The 20,877-nt window shown below is 38.0% G+C and overlaps 1 protein-coding gene across 2 annotated transcripts in view; it reads left to right on the forward strand.

The window, feature by feature from the left end:
* Positions 1–20,877, forward strand: part of NET1 (neuroepithelial cell transforming 1) — a 51,287-nt gene that overhangs the window by 22,211 nt on the left and 8,199 nt on the right. Inside the window, exon 1 of one of the 2 annotated variants that reach the window (XM_068559604.1) lies at positions 17,783–18,062. The exons of the other annotated variant lie outside the window; for it this stretch is intronic. Within the exon in view, the coding sequence (XP_068415705.1) occupies positions 17,970–18,062 (93 nt within the window). The 5' untranslated portion in view covers positions 17,783–17,969. Of the gene's footprint in view, positions 1–17,782; positions 18,063–20,877 lie in introns of those variants that run through there. 2 annotated transcript variants of the gene reach the window in all.

Genomic DNA, 20,877 nt, shown 5'->3' on the forward strand with positions numbered 1-20,877 from the left:
TCTTGGATAAACAGTAGCATGTTATCTTATGTGTTCTGTTTTATTCTCTCCTTTTTGTTTTACTTGTATGTTTTAGCTTTGTTATATCTTTCAGTATTTAGGAAGATACATGTATTTGTTCTATTGGTTATCTTTCTATGATGCCTTCACTTCCCTCTTTTTGTCTGTTGTAGATTTGTTCATTCCTGTGAGCATTGTTTTAATTAACTAGCACCTCTTCTCCCTCCTCTCCTCTCCTCTGACTGAAGTAATCTCTCTTTATTCTAAGTTAATATATTTAAAGTAATAAGTGCTTATTTTACTTTTCATGTACACTCATCATTCTCCATTTTTAAAAAAAATAGTTTTGCTGTATCTCCAGGGTCAGCACATTCAGCCATTATAAACTATGCTGTGTACCCTGATAACCACCATTTAGACTTAGTTCTACAGTTAAATATATATTTAATGATCAGCACCAGTCCTTCTCTCTATACCTTTTTAGGTTTTTGGTTTTCTTAAGCTCATTCTTTAGCACAGGGGTCCGCAAACTGTGGCCCACAAGCCATATCTGACCTGCCCATTTATTTACATATTGTTTATGGCTGCTTTTTAAAACACTACAGTGGCAGAAGTTCAGTAGTTGTGACAGAGACCATGTGACCTGCAAAGGCTAAAATATTTACTGTTTTTTTTTTACAGAAAAAGTTTGCTGACCCCTGCTCTAGAGTTGAGTAAATTCAGAGGAAGTATTCATGGGAGCAGTATTCCCTGAGTTATTGAATGTTCATATCAGTTTGTTTGCAGCCTTTATACTTGAAGGTTAGTTTGGATGAATATGAAATCTATGGCTCATATTTTCTTTCCTTGAATATATTAAATATTTTACTCCATTGTTTTCTGGTATAAAGTGCCACTGTTGAAAAGTTATAATTGTATAGTTTCAAGTCATCTTTTATTTTAGGAGCATTTTTTCTTGAATTATAGTTTTTGGTATTTTTTCTATTCTATTGTTTTTGCCTCCCCTCCCTGCCCTTTATACTTAGGTTGGGTCTTCTTTTTGTATCTTTTTATCACTTTCTTTCAAAACATTTTTTTGTCTTTTTTATTTTTAAATTCATTTTCCTTTTTTACCTTCTTTTTCTCTTAATGCATTAGTCATTGGTTTTTTTCATTCTGAAATAATTTTATTTTTAATTCTTTCCTTCTATCACCTCATTTCAAATCCTCCTTTTTCCACTTACCTAATTTCTGAACTTTATGTTCTTTCATAGCTTCTATAATTTTCTTCATTTATTTTAGGCTAAAAAGACATTATTCTACTCCACATTTTGTTTTCTTATAGTAGTTTTAAATGGGTTTCATGATTCTTTTCTGAAGTACATTAAGTTGTCCTTTCCTGTATTTTTAGGTGAGAGGAGTGGGCCATGGTAGCCTGTTTTCAGCTTCATGACTCTAGAGCCCCTCTTCTGTTGTTTTCACAAAGTGATTTTTAAAAGTATGGCCTCTTTGTCTTGTTTATGATTTCCTTTGCTGTGCAAAAGTTTTTAAGTTTAAGTCCCATTTGTTTGTTTTTATTTCCGTTACTCTAGGAGGTGGGTCAAAAAAGATCTTGCTGTGGTTTATGTCAAAGAGTGTTTTTCCTCTAAGAGTTTTACAGTTTCCGGTCTTACATTTAAGTCTTTAATCCATGTGGAGTTTATTTTTGTGTATGGTGTTAGGTAGTGTTCTAATTTCATTCTTTTACATGTAGCTGTCCAGTTTTCCCAGCACCACTTATTGAAGAGGCTGTCTTTTCTCCGTTGTATGTTCCTGCCTCCTTTGTCTTTAGAAAACTAAAAATAGAACTACAGTATGACCAGCAATCCCACTACCCATATACCCTGAGAAAACCATAATTCAAAAAGAGACATGTACCACAATGTTCATTGCAGCATTATTTACAATAGCCAGGACATGGAACCAACTTAAATGTCCATCGACAGATAAATGGATAAAGAAGATGTGGCACGTGTATACAATGGAATATTACTCAGCCATAAAAAGAAACAAAATTGAGTTATTTGTAGTGAGGTGGGTGGACTAGAGTCTGCCATACAGAGTGAAGTAAGTCAGAAAGAGAAAAACAAATACCGTATGCTAACGCATATATATGGAATCTAAAAAAAAAAATGGTACTGATGAACCTAGTTGCAGGGCAGGAATAAAGAGGTAGACATGGAGAATGGACTTGAGGACATGGCGTTGGGAGGGCGAAGCTGGGGTGAAGTGAGAGTAGCATGGACATATATACACTACCGAATGTAAAATAGTTGGCTGGTGGGAAGCAGCAGCATTAGCACAGGGATATCGGCTCGGTGCTTTGCATGACCTAGAGGGGTGGGATAGGGAGGATGGGAGGGAGGCTCAAGAGGGAGGGGATATGGGGACATGTGTATGCATATGGCTGATTTGCTTTGTTGTGCAACAGAAACTAACAGTATTGTGAAGCAACTATACTCCCATAAAGATCTATTAAAAAAAAAAAAGTATGGCCTCATGTTTTCTGAAATCTTTCGTTTCTGCTCCCTTTCTCTTTTATCTGGACTGTTTCTTGTCTTTGCTTCTGTTACCCTGTTCTGCTCAATTTGGATCCTACTCCTAGAAGTTTTTCTCAGTGCAGTGTTAGTTTCAAGAGTTTCTGTGGCCCAGACTGCTCCAGCACCAATAAACCTTGTTACTTGGAAGTGCTCTTGCCCTTGGTGTAAGGCTTTGATCCTTGGAATCCTTCCAGTTTAGACCACTGTTCGCAGTGCACCATTGTGGGGGTTCCCCTATTCTTGGGGCCATCAGACAAGCCCAGTTGCCTTCCCTTTGCTTCTCTGTGCACAAATGCTGAAACCATGTGGGTCTCATAGCTGTTCAGTTTGCCTCCATCTGACCAACAAAAGGTGTGGGGGGAAGCACTCTCATTTTTGGTATGTATTGGGTTTTCTGTTTTGCTATGGTAGTCACTCTATCTGCCTTTTCTTTTTCTTTAAAGAGTGAAGACCTGTCAAAGATTAGTGTATTAATGTATTAATGAGTAAGCCAACAGAATGGTAAAGCTGGTCAAAGGACTATAGGAAACACTGAAGTATTCTAATCACTGAAAAGAAGGAATGGTGGAGTACAATCACTAACTTTGATACAAAATAGATTAATAGCCTCATCTACATGTCTGCCTACCAAATATATTTACATTGCTATCAGTCCCTACAGAGTTAACATCTACCCTTACAGAGTTGTATTTTTATTTATTTATTTTTGGCTGCACTGGGTCTTCGTTGCTGTGCGCGGGCTTTCTCTAGTTGCGGTGAGCGGGGGCTACTCTTCATTGCGATACGCGGGCTTCTTATTGCGGTGTCTTCTCTTGTTGCGGAGCGCAGGCTTTAGGCACGTGGGCTTCAGTAGTTGCGGCACACAGGCTCAGTAGTTGTGGCTCACGGGCTCTAGAGTGCAGGCTCAGTAGTTGTGGCACACGGGCTTAGTTGCTCCGCGGCCTGTGGGATCTTCCCAGACCAGGGCTCGAACCCGTGTCCCCTGCATTGGCAGGCGGATTCTTAACCACTGCACCACCAGGGAAGCCCTCTTTTTTTTTTTTTTTTTATTTCCACAGACATTCATGGAGCACCCACAATGTTTCAAGCACCATACTGGACCTTAGAGATAAGACTATATACAAACAGGAAACAAGAACCTCTGACAAAATCATACCTGCAGAGATTACAATAGACTGTGCAGAAGTACCAGTTGGTATTAGAAGGAGGAATGAGAGTAAGAGAAGATATTTTGGAGGTCTTGGTTTGGAGTTGGGTTTTTATGAAAGCAAACATGAACTTGGGAAGACCAACCCAGCTAGAGAAGGGGCATCTACAAATACCAAGAATTAAAATCAGTTATGTTAATATAATGATAAACAAATGATTTGGAAAGAGTCAAAGAAATATATGAAGAACTAAGAAATGAAGTACGGAAGGTTAATTGGCCACTTAGTTGAAGGCTATAAATGATAGACTGAAGAATTTATTGATCTCCCATGAAAATCAACAGAAACAACATTCTGGATTCTTGAAATGATTTTCTGAAGTATAGTCTTTCCATCTGTGTAGAAAGTATAGGTTAGTAATGGTCTGGTATAGGTTAGTAATGGTCTGGTATAATCTAGAGGCCTTGAATTGGAGTATTGGCTGTGGAAATGAAAACAGAATTCCTAAGGTTCCATCTTTATCAATATTTTCTTCTTAGTTAATCCTTCTTGGAGAACTCATTCACTCAATAGATGCTGCTGTCTAAAACTGAGGACTCCTAGTCTGAATCCTTAAGCCAGATCACAGTCCTGATGTTCAGAACTTTTTATCCAATTGCTTCTAGGGGTTTGTAACTGGCCTCCCTGCCTGTAGCCTCTTTATGATGCCGTATTGATCTTTCTCCACGACTTGGTCTTTTTAGTACCTTGCTTGAGTTCTTTCAGAAGCTGTTTATTGCTTTAAAGATAAAAATCAAATCTTTTACTTAACATATAAACCCCTTTATGATGAGCTTCCCTATTCCATCGCTCCAGAATTTCTCGTATCATACTTCCTGTTCCCTTTCTTTTGCACATCCTCATTCCCTTTCTTTACCTGGCTCATGCCTCTTTATCCGCTATTCAGGCATTATCTCCAGGAGCCCTTCCCAGAGTCTTACCCCTCTTCGTGTATTTCATGCCCCCACCCGCCTAGGATGGCTACTTCTCCTTTATGCCCCTTGGTAGGGAGAATTGAATGGGGAAGGAGCAAGTTAGGATTCCATGAGGAGGAAAGAAGTTAGCAGTGAAGTTCACAGTAGCATTAAGCTGTATTTATACCTTGAAAATAATGACTGGCTAAAACAGAGGTGCTCAACCCTGGCGGCAGGTCAGAGTCACCTGGGAGCTTTTAGGGGAAGAAATGTGCTGCTGGGCCTTATCCCAGACTATGTGAACGTGGGGTGATGGGGTAAGGAATGAGGGTGGGTGACATTGGGACCTAGGAACATCTGGGGAGGAGGGAATTTTTTTGTTTTTTTGTTTGTTTTTAAGATGTCCAGGTGATTGTTACTTATAGCCAGGGTTGAAAACCACTGAGTTAAGAGTATGGCATTCTTAAACTTACCCTTCCCCCCAAAATAGATACTCTTGTCAGCTCCCCAACCCCTGTTTTTTGCGTGGGCTTTCATCTAAGTACAGTAGTTAGTATGTAATAAGCTAAATGTAATCAGTTCGTATGATCATTTAATGCCTGTTGCTGAAAATCATTCACTTTATTTCCCTCTATATTTCATAGCCATCTGTTTGATGAGTGAACAGATGAAGTAATATTGGTCAAATAAATGAAATAAGACCTTGGATTTGGGTAAGGATGTAACATGAGCATTGTGTTATGTATTTTGACTTAGGATATCTTATATGAAGAATTTAATATTAATGTTAATTGAATTATCATATGATGCATCATTGGCTATGAAGCTATGATTGCTTATCAAATTTGTCTCTAAGTAAAATTTCAGCACTATCTTTTATCAGGTTGTCTTACTACTGTGGTATGTATAAGTTTATTCATTTTAAAAAGAACACAGTATTTGTTTTCCAAAGGTGCTTCTCAGCTCTGTTTCTTAGCAGCCATAACCTTGCCTTTTTCTTCTGATAAGAGTCAAAAGTGACTGTTTACTTTGTTTACTTTATTAATGTGAAATAATACTGGAATGAGTAATACTAAGTCATATTTTTTTTAACGTCTTTATTGGAGTATAATTGCTTTACAATGGTGTGTTAGTTTCTGCTTTATAACAAAGTGAATCAGTTATACATATACATATGTTCCCATATCTCTTCCCTCTTGCGTCTCCCTCCCTCCCAACCTCCCTATCCCACCCCTCTAGGTGGTCACAAAGCACCGAGCTGATCTCCCTGTGCTATGTGGCTGCTTCCCACTAGCTATCTGTTTTACGTTTGGTAGTGTATATATGTCCATGCCACTCTCTCACCCTGTCACATCTTACCCTTCCCCTTCCCCATATCCTCAAGTCCATTCTCTAGTAGGTCTGTGTCTTTATTCCCGTCTTGCCACTAGGTTCTTCATGACCTTTTTTTTTTTTTTCCTTAGATTCCATATATATGTGTTAGCATACTGTATTTGTTTTTCTCTTTCTGACTTACTTCACTCTGTATGACAGAGTCTAACTCCATCCACCTCACTACAAATAACCCCATTTCGTTTCTTTTTATGGTTGAGTAATATTCCATTGTATATATGTGCCACATCTTCTTTATCCATTCACCCGATGATGGACACTTAGGTTGCTTCCATGTCCTGGCTATTGTAAATAGAGCTGCTATGAACATTTTGGTACATGACTCTTTTTGAATTATGGTTTTCTCAGGGTATATGCCCAGTAGTGGGATTGCTGGGTCATATGGTAGTTCTATTTTTAGTTTTTTAAGGAACCTCCATACTGTTCTCCATAGTGGCTGTATCAATTTACATTCCCACCAACAGTGCAAGAGGGTTCCCTTTTCTCCACACCCTCTCCAGCATTTATTGTTTGTAGATTCTTTGATGATGGCCATTCTGACCGGTGTGAGATGATATCTCATTGTAGTTTTGATTTGCATTTCTCTAATGATTAATGATGTTGAGCATTCTTTCATGTGTCTGTAGGCCATCTGTATATCTTCTTTGGAGAAATGTCTATTTAGGTCTTCTGCCCATTTTTGGATTGGGTTGTTTGTTTTTTTGTTATTGAGCTGCATGAGCTGCTTGTAAATCTTGGAGATTAATCCTTTGTCAGTTGCTTCATTTGCAAATATTTTCTCCCATTCTGAGGGCTGTCTTTTGGTCTTGTTTATGTTTTCCTTTGCTGTGCAAAAGCTTTTAAGTTTCCTTAGGTCCCATTTGTTTATTTTTGTTTTTATTTCCATTTCTCTAGGAGGTGGGTCAAAAAGGATCTTGCTGTGATTTATGTCATAGAGTGTTCTGTCTATGTTTTCCTCTAAGAGTTTTATAGTGTCTGGCCTTACATTTAGGTCTTTAATCCATTTTGAGTTTATTTTTGTGTATGGTGTTAGGGAGTGTTCTAATTTCTTACTTTTACATGTACCTGTCCAGTTTTCCCAGCACCACTTATTGAAGAGGCTGTCTTTTCTCCACTGTATATGCTTGCCTCCTTTATCAAAGATAAGGTGACCATATGTGCGTGGGTTTATCTCTGGGCTTTCTATCCTGTTCCATTGATGAGTAATACTGAGTCATATTTTTATGACCGAAGTTCTTTAACTCTGATAGTCTATGATCAAAAAACAAACCAAAACACTTCAGAAGAAATCTTTTAAAATATATGAATGGTTTGTTCTTTTTCTGAATGTTCAGATTTGGGGATCTCATTTTCTTAAAAGTTAAATAGCCTATTGAAGTGTTATATTTTGAGTATTGCTGTACTCTGCAATTTTAGATTAAACATAATACTAAATTATGTACTTTATTCCTTAATAACTATGACAGGTAATTGGTTATTTTCCTGGGGCACAGATTTGAAAAGTTTGAAGCTAGCTGGCACACAAAAGCTGGTGACTTAACTTATGAATAAGGCTACCTTACCGCCCTTCACTTTGCATTTTGATATAACTTGTGATCTCTACTGTTGCCCTGTAAAATAATAAAACATTGTTTCTCTGTGACAGAAGTCCAGAAAATAAAGCCAACTGCTGGTACAGGTGATAAAAGTTAAGAGGAACCAAAGGTATAACAAAATGGTTCCTCTTAACTTAAAATATGAAAATTAAATATAAAATAATTATTCCTGATAATGCTCTAAAAAGCCATTAATCCAGAGCTATTTATCCTTAAACTTAATCATTCCTAGATAGCTATGAATCATTCATAGACTGCTGTGTGCATCTAAATACTTTTTTGTGCTTTTTAATTGTAAAAGTAACACACAAATGCATTGTCCTTGTACAAAAGTAAAACAACTTTTTCAAGTCCCCTCTGATCACCTCCATCCTCTGAAGTAACCAGTTATTATTTTATGTGTTCCAGGTCCTTTTCTGTTTATTTACCTACTTTCACACAGTGTGTATAATGGTGACATGTATATGATTATCCTGTACTTATGCTATAGCTTGCTTTTGCTATTTATATCTTATCAATACATATAGGGCTACCTCGTGCTTTTTTTTTTTTAATAGTATTCCATAGTATTAAAGTACCATAATCTACTTAACCAGTCCTTTAAGAATGGCCCTTTAGTATATTTTTCTTTTTTTTCCACATTAAAAATAATGCTTAATGTACCTCTTCCTTGTGCACAAAGGAGGGACGATGCTTATGTCTATAATACAGTTACCCAGAAGTGGAATTGCTGGGTTGCAAATTTCAGTTTTGATAATACTGTTCATTTGCCTTCCAGAAAAGTTTGATAGATTTTCACTTCTCCATCAGTCTATGATAATAAACATATCCCTACACTCTTGTTAGCCCTGGATTTTATTAATATTTAAAACCTTTTTCCAATTGTTGTGATAGACAACCAGGCAGAAAATTAATAAGGAAATAGAGAACTTGAACACCACCATAAACCAATTGGACTTAACAGACAAATACAGAACATCTTACCTCAAAACAGTGGAATATATATTTTTCTCAGGTGCACATAGAGCATTCTCCAGGATAGACCATATTTTAGGCCACAAAACAAGTCTTAATAAATTTGAAAAGATAGAATTATACAAAGTACTATTCCAATCACAGTGGAATGAAACTAGAAATCAGTAACAGAAGGAAAACTGGAAAAATCACAAGTATGTAAAAATTAAACAACATACTAGTAAACAGCTGATGGGTCAGAGATGAAATCACAAGGGAAATTAGAAAAGACCTTGAGGCAAATGAAAGTGAAAGCAAAATATACCAAAACTAATGGGATGTAGCAAAAGCAGTGCTAAGAGAGAAACATATAGCTATGAATGCTCACATTAAAAAGGAAGAAAGATCTCAAATCAACAACCTAACCTCACACTTTAAGGAACCAGAAAAAGACAAACAAGCTAAACTCAAAGCTAGCAGAAGGAAGGAAATAGTAAAGATTAGACTTAAATAAAATAGGGAATTGAACAGTCAAGAGAGAAATTGAGAAAAATCAATGAAACTAAAATGTGCTTCTTTGAAAAGATCAAAATTGACAAACCTTTAGGTAAATTGACTAAGGAAAAAAAAAGAGAAGACTCAAATTACTAAAATCTAGAAGTGAAACTGGAGATATTACTACCAATTTACAGGACTAAAAAGGATTACAAGAGTACTATGAACAATTGTACACTAATAGAATGGATAACCTAGATGAAGTGGACAAATTTCTAGAAACACACAACCTACCAACCTACCTAATCTAAAGATTCATATTTAATTCAGCATTGTGAAATTTTCTTGTTTTTTAGTTTATTTCCATCCTTTTATTCTCTGGTCTCTGCTTCTAAAACTCCTATTCAGAAGATTTTGGAATATCTGGAACATCTGGAATTACTTTATATGTTTATTACTCTCTTTTATTCTTCCATTTTTTTCTTTTTTTTTTTTAATTCTTCCATCTCTTAGTCTTTTATGCTATTTTCTGGGAGAATTCCTTAATTTGCTAATTTCTCATTAGTGTCTGTTCTGCTATTTAGCCTAATTATTGACATTTTTATTTTGACAATTTCTTTTTAATTTCCACAATCTCTAGTTCTTTGTTTTGTTTTCTCATAATAGTCTTTTTTTTTCATTAATATATTTTCCTCTATTAGTTTTCTGGGGATATTAATTATATTTCTTTTAACATCTCCTTCTATTTGCTTTACTAACTAATATAAAATAAGCCATAAATCAAATGAAATTATGCTACGGCCAGTGAAGCTTGTTTAGAAGTTATGAACTCTTAACTTTTGGACTTATCAGTTGTGTGTTACTAGTTGTTTGACTGTATAACTTATATAGCCATTCTAAGCCTCTGTTATCTGTACTTAAAGATAAAATTTTAATCTCAAACTTGATTCGTAGCTCTTCTCCACTCCCCAGCATATTCGGTCTTCATTCATTCATTCACTCATTCATTTCTATCAATATATTTTGGAGCCCCTACTATGTGCCAGACACAGAGAGCAAAACAAAGTCTTTGCCCTCATGAAGCTTACATCCTATTGGGGGCATAGATTATAGCTGTCTGCAACTCTAGAAATTTGTGGGGGAGACATGTATTCTACTCTTTGAATACCTTTCCTCACCTCCTTAAGACCCAGTCTCCTCCAGGATGTTAGGCAGGGAGAAAGGACTGGAAATAAGATAGTCTCTTTACCTTACTGGATGAGATTACAATCCTTTTCATTGTTAACTGTAACTTCTGTTCTGAATTTCCCTCTATGGGATCAGTGAGAATGAGTGATGGCTAATGAGGAATCCATTCTGTGAAACTCCCCTAGGTATTGGTAGTCTCTTGCAAGATTTAGCCACATCCTTTTGATGACCTTAGCAAGCAGCATACCAACAGCCCTTCCAGTGCGTACTACCATCCCAGGGTAGGGTCTGCCTACCCTGATGCAACCATGCCAGCAAGACCATCTCCCCAATCTCTTCTCTGTTCCTCATACTGGTAGAACCAGAAACTCATGTGGAGTCAGTGCCATATTGGCCCTCTCTGCTCTTGAGAGTCCCTAAAGGAAGGAGGGCTTGAGGAGAAGAGAGAATAATCTCTTTCCATGAAAAGTGCAGGCCCCCAAAGACCAACAGCTTTATTTCTCAGGCCTTTTCTTATTTTGCTGGGATAGTCCCGGGGAGAGACCTGCTGATATGCACAAGTTAAATCATCCTGTTTACCTAATGCCTCCAGGATACTAGCACCTCTGTACTCTTGATAAGCATTAAGATGAGACAGGGATTCTCCCACTTTGTGCACACTCCGAAGGTCCATCTGCATGCCTCTTCTCCAAAATATTATGCCTCAATCTTTCTGATTTTGCTCCTTCCAAGTCCATGACCAATCAGCCAGACCATTCACCACTTCTCAGGGGCCTGTATGGATCAGTACTTCATGCCCTTTCTCCCTCTGTATAAAGTGAACAGCCACGTGTGCTGCTTACAGCTCTACCCACTGGAGGTATTTCCCTTTACCATGCCCCTTCAGGACTATCCCTAAATGGGTCCGTAATGGTGATCAAAACAACAGATGAAGCTAATCCACCCGTGAACTAGGGCCAAGTTTTTCTCCTCTATCAGTTGATTATTGAGAAGCCCACCCCACCCCCACCAACAGATGAGGAGTTGAAGGGGAAATTTCAGTGTAATGTACCGGGTAACATGGCAGTCTGTTCAGTAATTTACTTATGCCCTTTGGACTGGTTCAGGCCTGATTCCAAATAGACCATTTCCATGGTACCTGGCCAATCCTGTGACTCGGTTGATATACTTGGCCCTGTTCATTTGGGGCAGCTCTAATTGCATTAGTCACATGATGTAACGTGGGCAGGTCCTCAGTCTTTACTAGGGCTGCTAGCACATCAGGAGCTGCTGTTCAAACAGCAAGTGGTTTCCTGCCATGGAAAGCATACCTAGCTTCAGAACCCTAGGAATCTGCATTGAATTTCTCTTCCTGGCCTTGCCAAAGACGTCACACTGCATCTTTGTCTACCACAGACATCTCAAACTTGATCAGATACACTGGCTCACATGGCCTGCAGGGCACCTGACACCCAGCCTGGACCTGCTACTGTGGCCTCTCTTGCTCTGGATCCTACTCAAAACTGTGAGCGTTTCAGATTACCTCATTAATGGGCCAGAGCAGAATTTCCAAGTGCAGTATCTGCTCTCTCCAACCTAGTGCCATGCCTCTTTCTTAGTGCTGGGATGCAAGGTGCAACAATTTGACCTTTACCTAGGAGGGGAGATCCCAGAAAGCCTCAGGCCATTGGCCCTATTAAAATTTTTCTAATGTGGCAGCCCTTGAATTTTCTTGGCATGCATTTGACTTCCTAGACTGTCCAGAATACTTGCCATTTCCCATTCACCATGTCCTGTTAGTATGATGTCATCAGTATTCTAGACTAACATGATGCTCTATGGGATGTCAAGCTCCTTGTGGACTCTGTGACAGAGAACAAAAATGTTAACAGCCTCAGGACATGAAATTTAGAGTGCTGTCTTTACCATGTAAAAGATAACTACTTTTGCTCCTTACTAATGGTTATTGAAAAGAACACACAGGCTAGATTAATAGCCGTGTACCAAATACTAGAGATGTGTTGATCTATCCCAGTAAAGGTTCTACATCTTGCACAACAGCTGAGATTAAAGCTACCACTTCAGTTTTCTGTGGTCCACTGTTAGCCATCACAGTCCATCTCAATGCAGGAAGCACACAGATCAACTGAATGGAGATACAGTAGAGACTCCCACTCCTACCTGCTGTAATTCTGATGGCCATCTCTGCTTTTTCTCTCAGTGTGCAATATTGCTTCGGTTTATTACCTTGGCCCAGGTGTAGGGGGTGAAATTTCAGGGGCTCCCACTTGGCCTTTCCCTCTGTAATGACTCTGAGAACTTGCAGGTTACCACCTGCTTTTTCAGGCTTTTAAAGCAATTAACAAAAGCCAGCCAATTCTGCAGTCCTTACAATTACTGTTGTCCCCGTGTTGTTCATTTGTCACTACTGCTACATATGCCATTGCTTCACTGCTCCATCTGTACCCAATTCATATCTTGGTCCTTATCACCATTTTATCAATGAGTGACCAGTTCCAGAATCCCATCCGGTGTGTCTAATCTCTAGGGCCAGTCTCAGTGTCAGTGTCTTAGCCGGTGTTCCCTCCAGAAATCAGAGCCTGAGACGCGAGATAATTGACAGGTAGTCTGTTTTCAGGTGTGGTGCCAGGGAACAAGGGGGCGTCTAATTATGGGACCTTCTAAAGAGCCATGTAAAATACACCACACAGTTGTCTTCTCAAGGGTCTGAAGAGGGGCTTTTATCCACTAGCTCCTGTGCTCCATTAGTCAATGGCTGTCCCATGGGGTGTTAATCCCTCACACTTCCAGGCTACACGTGTAAATGCCACACTCAGCATCCGAGAAGCCCAGGGTGGAAAGCCAGAGAGGCGCAGCTGAGGCCAGGAGCTGTTGGAGGCGGAGCTGGTTGCTGCAGCAACAACTGGAGTAAGAAATGGGCTGAGAAAACAGGAGGCCGGGCGCGAGACAGTGTTGTTGGTCTTCAGGTTTTGACCTTAGCTGAGTTTCCGGGGAAAAAGGCAGAAAATCCTACTCAACATTTTGTTATATAAGTATAAGTGATCTTTACATGATACTGGAAGATCCCTATGTACTTGAAATAAAAAGTCACCACTAACAGCACCAATACCCAATTTTATTTGCTGTTTGTATTATCATTGCAAAAAGAACCATGGTTTTGATAACACCAAGCTTCTTAGCCTGTCAGCTATTCTTTTTATAGTCTTTCTAATAGTATTAACTGATCTGAGTTGATCTTTTCCCAAAGTAAATTCTTAGTAAAGCTTGGACATACTCAAATTTTAATCCAAATGACTTTTAAGAACTCAGATCCACATATAACTTCATTACTAACTTCTTTCATACTCATCCAAATGTAACTGCCTTTTTTGGTGTTGTTTTTAACTCATTACTAGATATTTTGGAACTCTCATTCCTCAGAAGTTTCATTTTGTTAATATTTCAATCAGTGTTTCCTTTTTTAGTAAGATTTGAAATTCTATTTTTAACTAACCTATTTTCAGTGAGATACATAGTAGTTATTTGTAATCTTGAACTCTAGAGTTTTAAAGTGGAACATAGTTTTTTTATATTTAGAAAAAGTCCTTAAAATATTTCTTATGAACTGTGGAATCTTTTTATGCACTTGTACGATTTTAAAATATATGTTTAATTTAGCAATATAAAACATGAGAGCTACACAGGGCTAAAGATAAAAATTTTACTAGCAATATAAGGTCCTTACAAACATAAAGTGGAAAAAAGTAGGTTGGCAATTGCATTTCACAATATCCCTTGTAGAGGGCAGCAGAGAGCTTAGATTTTTGTTTTTTCTTTACCCATAATAAGGCTTTCCTAGCCTAATTTCCAATTGCTTGTTATTGTTCCAGACAAAAGTAAATAAAAACAAATATCTATACCAAAAAAAGTAATGATTATTCTTCAGCTTTAATTTATTTCTAAATTCCAGAATTCTAATTTCACATTAAAAGGAGAAAAAAGGTAAGTAGGGTAATAGTCCTTTTTCTGTAGAGAAGGGAAACATCTTTCTCTTTACCTTATTCAAATTTTAGGAAAGGAAGCATTGAAGGCTCCATACAAACAGAAGAACAGAGGCTATAACTAAACCTCATTTTTGGAAAACAGTAATTTTATCAAAAACTTGATTTCTTAAACAAAGCTGCATTATTACTTTTAGATAACACAGTTATGTTTTTAAGTTTATAAACTCTAGATTTTCTACACAAAGATACTCAACCAATCTGTGTTTCAATTGTAGAAAGTCATATAAATAATTGCTATTAATAACATGATCATTAAAGTAAACCATTGATTGAAATAGGATCTCTTCTAAAACTTAAGCAGCTGGAACTATTTTGTTACTGTCTTTTTATTTACCTGCCTATAATACAAGTAATCTCTCTACTGTGGTTTTATGCTTTCCTCCTCTATAAAATGTTGGCAGTTATTTAGCAAAACTAGCCTGGGACTAGGAGATTGGGTTTTAAACCCAGCTCTGCTCCTAACTCGTAGAATGACAACTAGCAGTGCCTGAGCACTGAGCTGTACAGACCGGTGCTGAAGGTGGTACACGGATTGTCTCACGGGGAAGAGACGTTGCAGCCACAGTTGAGCAGACCAGATTCAAACCTGTCCAGCCACTGATGACCCATGCAACTTGGGACAAGTTTCTTAAACTTTTTGAGTTTCCTCCATCTGTAAAATGAAGGTAATAATACATACTTCATACAGTTGGTTGAATAAGATAATATGCATAAAGCTCCTAGCACAGAGTAAGGACTCACATTTCCTTTTTCTTTTTCCTCACTGTCCAGTTTCCTCCTAAGAAAACTGAGGAGGATGCATTAATGATCACAAAGGACCTTTTCAGCCCTCGTATTTTATAGAGCATTGTTAGAGTCAAGATTCTCTCAGGCTCATGGCTCAGAGTGCTAACTGAACATCCCTTGTCCATTGTTGCTTTTATAGATGCTGTCTACAGTTGTCTAAATTATATTTAGACCACAAACCTGAACATCCAAAATGAAACTAAGATTTTAGGTTTGGTGAGCTGGGATTTTTCTACTGGGCCTATCACTATTAGGCCCTACTTGGCTTTTGCAGGCTATTTCTGCATTTAAGACTTCTACCTTTACCCTTCGGATCCTTACTGAAGGAGAGAAATGAGAGATATCCTTTCCCCTCGTTACCTTGGCTTTACCTCTATCAGAACTAAATAGAAAAACATAGTTTGGAGAAAGACATCAGGTAAGAGAGCATGAGAATGCCCTAGCAACTTCTTTCCTCACTCCCACTCTGCGTAAGTCCTTTATTCCCTTATGAAACTAAGTAGCCATAAAGTATTGGCCTTACTTGGCAACCATTTTTTAACTGATGAAACTAACTGAACCAGACTTCTGGGTTCTTATTAGCTCTGAGGGCTTAAGCAGATCAGTGTTCTTACCTGTAAACTTACAGAACTGGATTCCATGATCTCTAAGGTGCTTCCACTTTAATGCTGTATAGCATAGAACTACCTACCACAAACAGCCTCTCTTAAGGCCAACTGCATCACACATGTTGCCCAGGTGTGACCTGGTAATAAAGAATAGTTGATGAAATATAACCAATCACCATTACTTTTTTCAAAAGTCTAAAAGCAGAAAGACAAATTAAGAACATCATCCCAAATGCAAACCACATTGGTGTTTATGTAAGGGCAGCGTTCTTCCTTCCTGCAAGAAGTAACACTGTCCTGCGAACCTTAGTAAATTGTTTTTTATAGATTATTTGTCATTATAGTCTATGCCCCCTATTACTCTGCTCTATTCACTCTTCAAACCTTTGTGGTTTCTCTTTTGTCTTTATTCTGCTGAACTAGCACACTTGAGGTCTTCATTAAACTTGTAATCACTAAATCCATGAATCTTTTCTTACCCTTCTTAATCTTTTTGCCATAACTAACACCTTTTCTTCCCTTGGCATCTCTCCAAAATTAGATCCTTGGGCCTCTTTTCTTTTTGTCCAGATTTTCTCCCCCAGGCATCTCATTCACTTCCAAAGCTTCAACTCTGATCCCTGTGTCTCCAACTCCCCAGTCTAAATCCACCCTCTGACCTCTTCAAGTCCTTGTCCAACATTTCCAAGTTCTAGCTCAATAGTTTTATTAGCATGTTTTTCCACCACCGAAGACTGAGTATATCTAAAATGAAACCCAGAATTTTCTTTCAAAGCTTATTCCTCCGTATTTCTTTATTTGCATTAACAGTTACCCTTCCTAACTTTACAGTCGTTGGCATCTTTGACTTCTTGCATATGTTGTCTCTTGCACATATCCTTTTCCTTTCCCAAGGAAAAGGCCCTACCTTAGGCAAAGTTCTTGATCCCTGACTGTGATTTTTGCATTATGGTTCCAGCCATCTTTCAAGCCATCTTAAACACCACCTTACAACATACCTCTCATTATCTCTCTCACGTGCTCAGTAAAACCCTCTGCTCGTCTGTCTTTACCCAGCCTGTGACCTCAGGCTGTGAGTTCGCTTTTCGTGCTCCTTTGGGAAAGCCTTGCACTTTTCCCTTGCTCAGACCTTTGAAAAACATAACATGGCCTTCAAGGCACTGAAACATGTTACAGCCTCTTTCCTAGTGTCTTTGCCACCCTCATCTCATCTGCCAGAAGTGGTTTCTGAACTCCTTGCTAGCTGTACAGCTTATTTTGGACTTGTCAAAAGCTGTCTTGCATTACTTATCTCTTCATGTGGCCTAGCTTTACACAATGGTCTGTTAGCGCTTTAGGAGCATATATGAAACCTATTTTTTTCTGTCACCCATAGCATCTAGAACAGTGCCTTCTACATAGATTTCTCAGATTTCTCTGACCCTAATAAATCCTAAGAATAGAAATGTTTCTGCAAATTATCAGCATCATATCATTCATAGTAGCATATGGTTAAGAGGAAATCCTACTTTTTGAAATAGAATACAATACTTACTGTTAAAGAAGAAAATCTGCTTTGTTGCAGGCCTACCAAACCAACAGAAGTAGGGTTGCTTCATAGAGGCAAGGCTTTGGACTAGAAATTGCACTTACGTAATATAAAAGCAAGGCCCCTGGATAATTAGGCTTTTCTTTAGTATATACATTATTTAACTCTGAATTACGATTTTCTTAAAGTTGTCAAGTTGTCCGTTCTAAATTATTTTCTAGGAAATAGGGTTTTATAGAAAAAGTATCCCTGTGTGCAGCTAAGTACTAAGAAAGGTAACCTAGATATGCAATTCATTTGTCTTTGGGAATGCTTTTTAAATCAGGAAAAGCCTTACAGTAATCCAGTTTCCTTTTCCCCTCTGGTCTCACTATAGAAATTCCAAACCTCTTGATAAAGAGCTTTCTTTGGCAGAGAAAGCGGAGAGGCCTAGGTGTGCCCCGCTGTCAGTTAAGGGCGGTCACGTGTCCCTCGGGTGCCCGCCCACTAGACCCGGCCCAGCCGGCCCTGCCCACAGAGCCTGGAGTGCTGCTGGCCTTTCGAGCGCTCGCAGAAGCCGACGCTACGCTGGAGACGCTGGGTGATGGCTGCGCGGGGCAGCTGAGCGCCAGCCGAGCCGAGCCGGGCCGGGCCGAGCCGACCCGGGCCGACCCGGGAACTTCCCTGCAGGCGGCCGACTCTGGGAGGACTCGGGCTGGGGGCGTGAGGGTACTCGGAAAGCATGGTGGCGCACGATGAGGTCGGAGGTCTCCTACCTATTAAAAGGACTATACGAGTCCTCGATGTGAACAACCAGTCCTTCAGAGAGCAGGAGGTGAGACTTGAAAAGCCAAAGGAAGGTTTCTAACTCCACGGAACTTTTACGATGTTTAACAGTTTATTAACAGTATATTGTTAAACTTAACTTTGATCTCACTGAGTATTAAAATGTATGACTTTGATTTACATGCCGGTTTGAAATGTGTAGGAACTATTTATGCATAGCGTAGCTTGAGTGTACACAAACTTTTATACAAAAGAAAAACATTTTAAATGTATATGCTGTTCAGTTTGGTTAAATTGGTCACATTTCCGATGCTTAATACAGTTTTTTGTTTGGTTGGGGTTTTTTGGTTTTGGGGGGTTTTTGACCTGCACTTATTTATATTACCTAGTAAGTCTTAGGAACTGCTTTGTGGAGTAAGAGGAAAATAAGAATCCCTTCCTTGCAAGTTAGTGCTAGTGAACAAAATGCCATCTGACCTAGTGTTCATTTTTAATTTTCTTTCCACGTCTAATAAGTTCATTGTGTGTGACCTTTGTTCTTAAGAAAGCAAAATGTGTTAAAATATTTAAGCCAACGAACCATTATTTAGGTGCTTCTGCCCTCCTTGCTTTAATTACCTAAGTCGTTGTACTTTTTAAAAGTCTTTATGAACATTTATCAAAATAAGTGATTTTTACGCCATTTTATTTAATTTTGATAGTTGACTTAATGCTGTGTGGGCATTCTATTTATATAGCACACCACAATAATATATACACTCCATGGTTATACTATATTATTATACTTCTTATCTTCATTGGGGTGATGGTTTTGTGGCTGTATACATCAAAATTATCTATACATTTTAAATATGTGCAATGTATTGTATATCTCAGTATAGCTGTGTATTATACATATGCACACCTTTTGGTAGTTAGAATAGCTGCCATCTTTCAAAGGTATGCTTTCATTTGGTGTGATTTGGCTTTGTTTTTTGTTTTTCTGTTTGTTTGGTTTTGGCTTTTGTTAATATGTTTCTGTTTTCTCAAAAGTGGTCATCAGTGTAAATACTAAAACTGAACTAGTGTTTTGAGCTAGTCTTTTTGTTTGGTATCAGACACCGGCCATGTTTCTGGCATACCTTTATTCCAAATATTAAAAACACCAGGAATGTTGTCAGGTTTTTAGCAACACAACCTTAAATAAATAACTAAATTTGACTATTTCTGTTTCTAAGAGGAAAGGGAAGACATCCTGTGAGATAACTTATCTTTATCTTTTTATAAATAACTTTTTCTTTGCATTCTTCTTCAAAGTTCTTGCCAGGTAGAGGAGAAAATTATTTATCCAGTAACCCAAATGAGTAAACCCAGACACATACTTGTTTTTTTGTGTGTCTTGATTTGGTTGACTCTAGAAGAGACCCTCCTGGAATATATTCTCTTATGTGACATCATTAGGAGAAAAAAAACGTTTTACAAAAAAACTGGGTTCACAACAGAATTTTTCCATGTTGTTGCTTTTATGTGCAAGGTACATTCCAGTAAAAGACTTGAAATTGATTTTAACAATTTTCTGTTTATAGATATCCAGAAAATATTTTAAGGCATAAAATCTGACTGTAACTGGATTAGTAAAATAAATAGATTGATTAAAAACTCAGTCTCAAGTCAGATTCCCTATAACAATGCATGTGATTGCCTGGCTAAACTAGATAGTGTGGTTAAAAGCTAACCTAAGTAAACAACATAAATGAATATTAGAGTTCGTAAAGTGAACTCTAGCCCTGGTGAAAGGTTGCCTACAGTAGAAAGTTCCTTGAGCATGTAAAACTTGCTGGTGTTCTTTATCTATTCCCGTAGGTTTTCAGATTGTCTTTTGAGGACGGTGTGTAGTTTCAGTATCTGTACTCGTTCTTTAAGCTTCTTGTATTTACCATAATGCTGTTAACAATGCTCCAAAACAAAAATAAACAACCACAGCAGCGAAACCATTATGAAAGCCTTATTCTGGCTGATGGTAAGATAGGTAGAGTCCTACTCCTCTCTTCCTTCTTTACCTCCAAACCCTGTACCTGCATTGTGTCTGCAAAGGGGCAGAGGTGGGCAGAATCCCAGCTCTCAAAATACCAAACCAAGATAAAGTGGCTCATCTAGACCTCTAAAGAAAAACTGCTTTTGGTTGTAGCTCACCTGGACCAAATTCTAACCTATAAAGAGACAATTTTTTGTCCCTACCCTATAGGTGACCTATGAATGCATAGTTCATAACACTTTTCCACAAAAGTTGTCTGTATGATTTTTTTCAAATAATGTATTTTTCCTGAAATTGGTGAGCCATATTCAGTATTATGCCTTTACATTTGTCACACTTTTTGAGTTATTTTATTCATTAAAATTCTTCACACTTTTGAAATAAATATATATGCTAAAAGTTTGTGTTGTGTCTGCCAAATATTCATCACATATGAACTTTTAGTAAGGCAGGAAAGTTACTTTTGGATCTTAAAAGCCAGTGTGAAAAGTACAAGGTGTCCTCCCACCCCACCCCCTCCCCCATGTACCTCCTGATTCAGCACTACTTTGGTACAGAGAGATTTAAGAGTATCATGCTGTACTGACTGAGCTAGCCAGGCGCTCTTACCAGACGTTTTAGATTAGATACAGTCCTGAGACTAACATCTCCTTTGTGAAGAAGTGAGATTATAGGTGGGTTTCTAAAGGACTGTGGAACATATTTAATAACAAAATACTGCTTAGCATTATATCCTGCCACCCTAAAGAGACAAAATCCACATTTCAGAGTTTTAGTTTCAGAAAGATGATTTAGATATATTTACATTTAATTATCTAAATCTAAATTCTGTAGTTTTAATTTTAAATAT

This window comes from Eschrichtius robustus, chromosome 1, assembly GCF_028021215.1.
Source record: "Eschrichtius robustus isolate mEscRob2 chromosome 1, mEscRob2.pri, whole genome shotgun sequence".
Classification (NCBI taxonomy): domain Eukaryota; kingdom Metazoa; phylum Chordata; class Mammalia; order Artiodactyla; family Eschrichtiidae; genus Eschrichtius; species Eschrichtius robustus.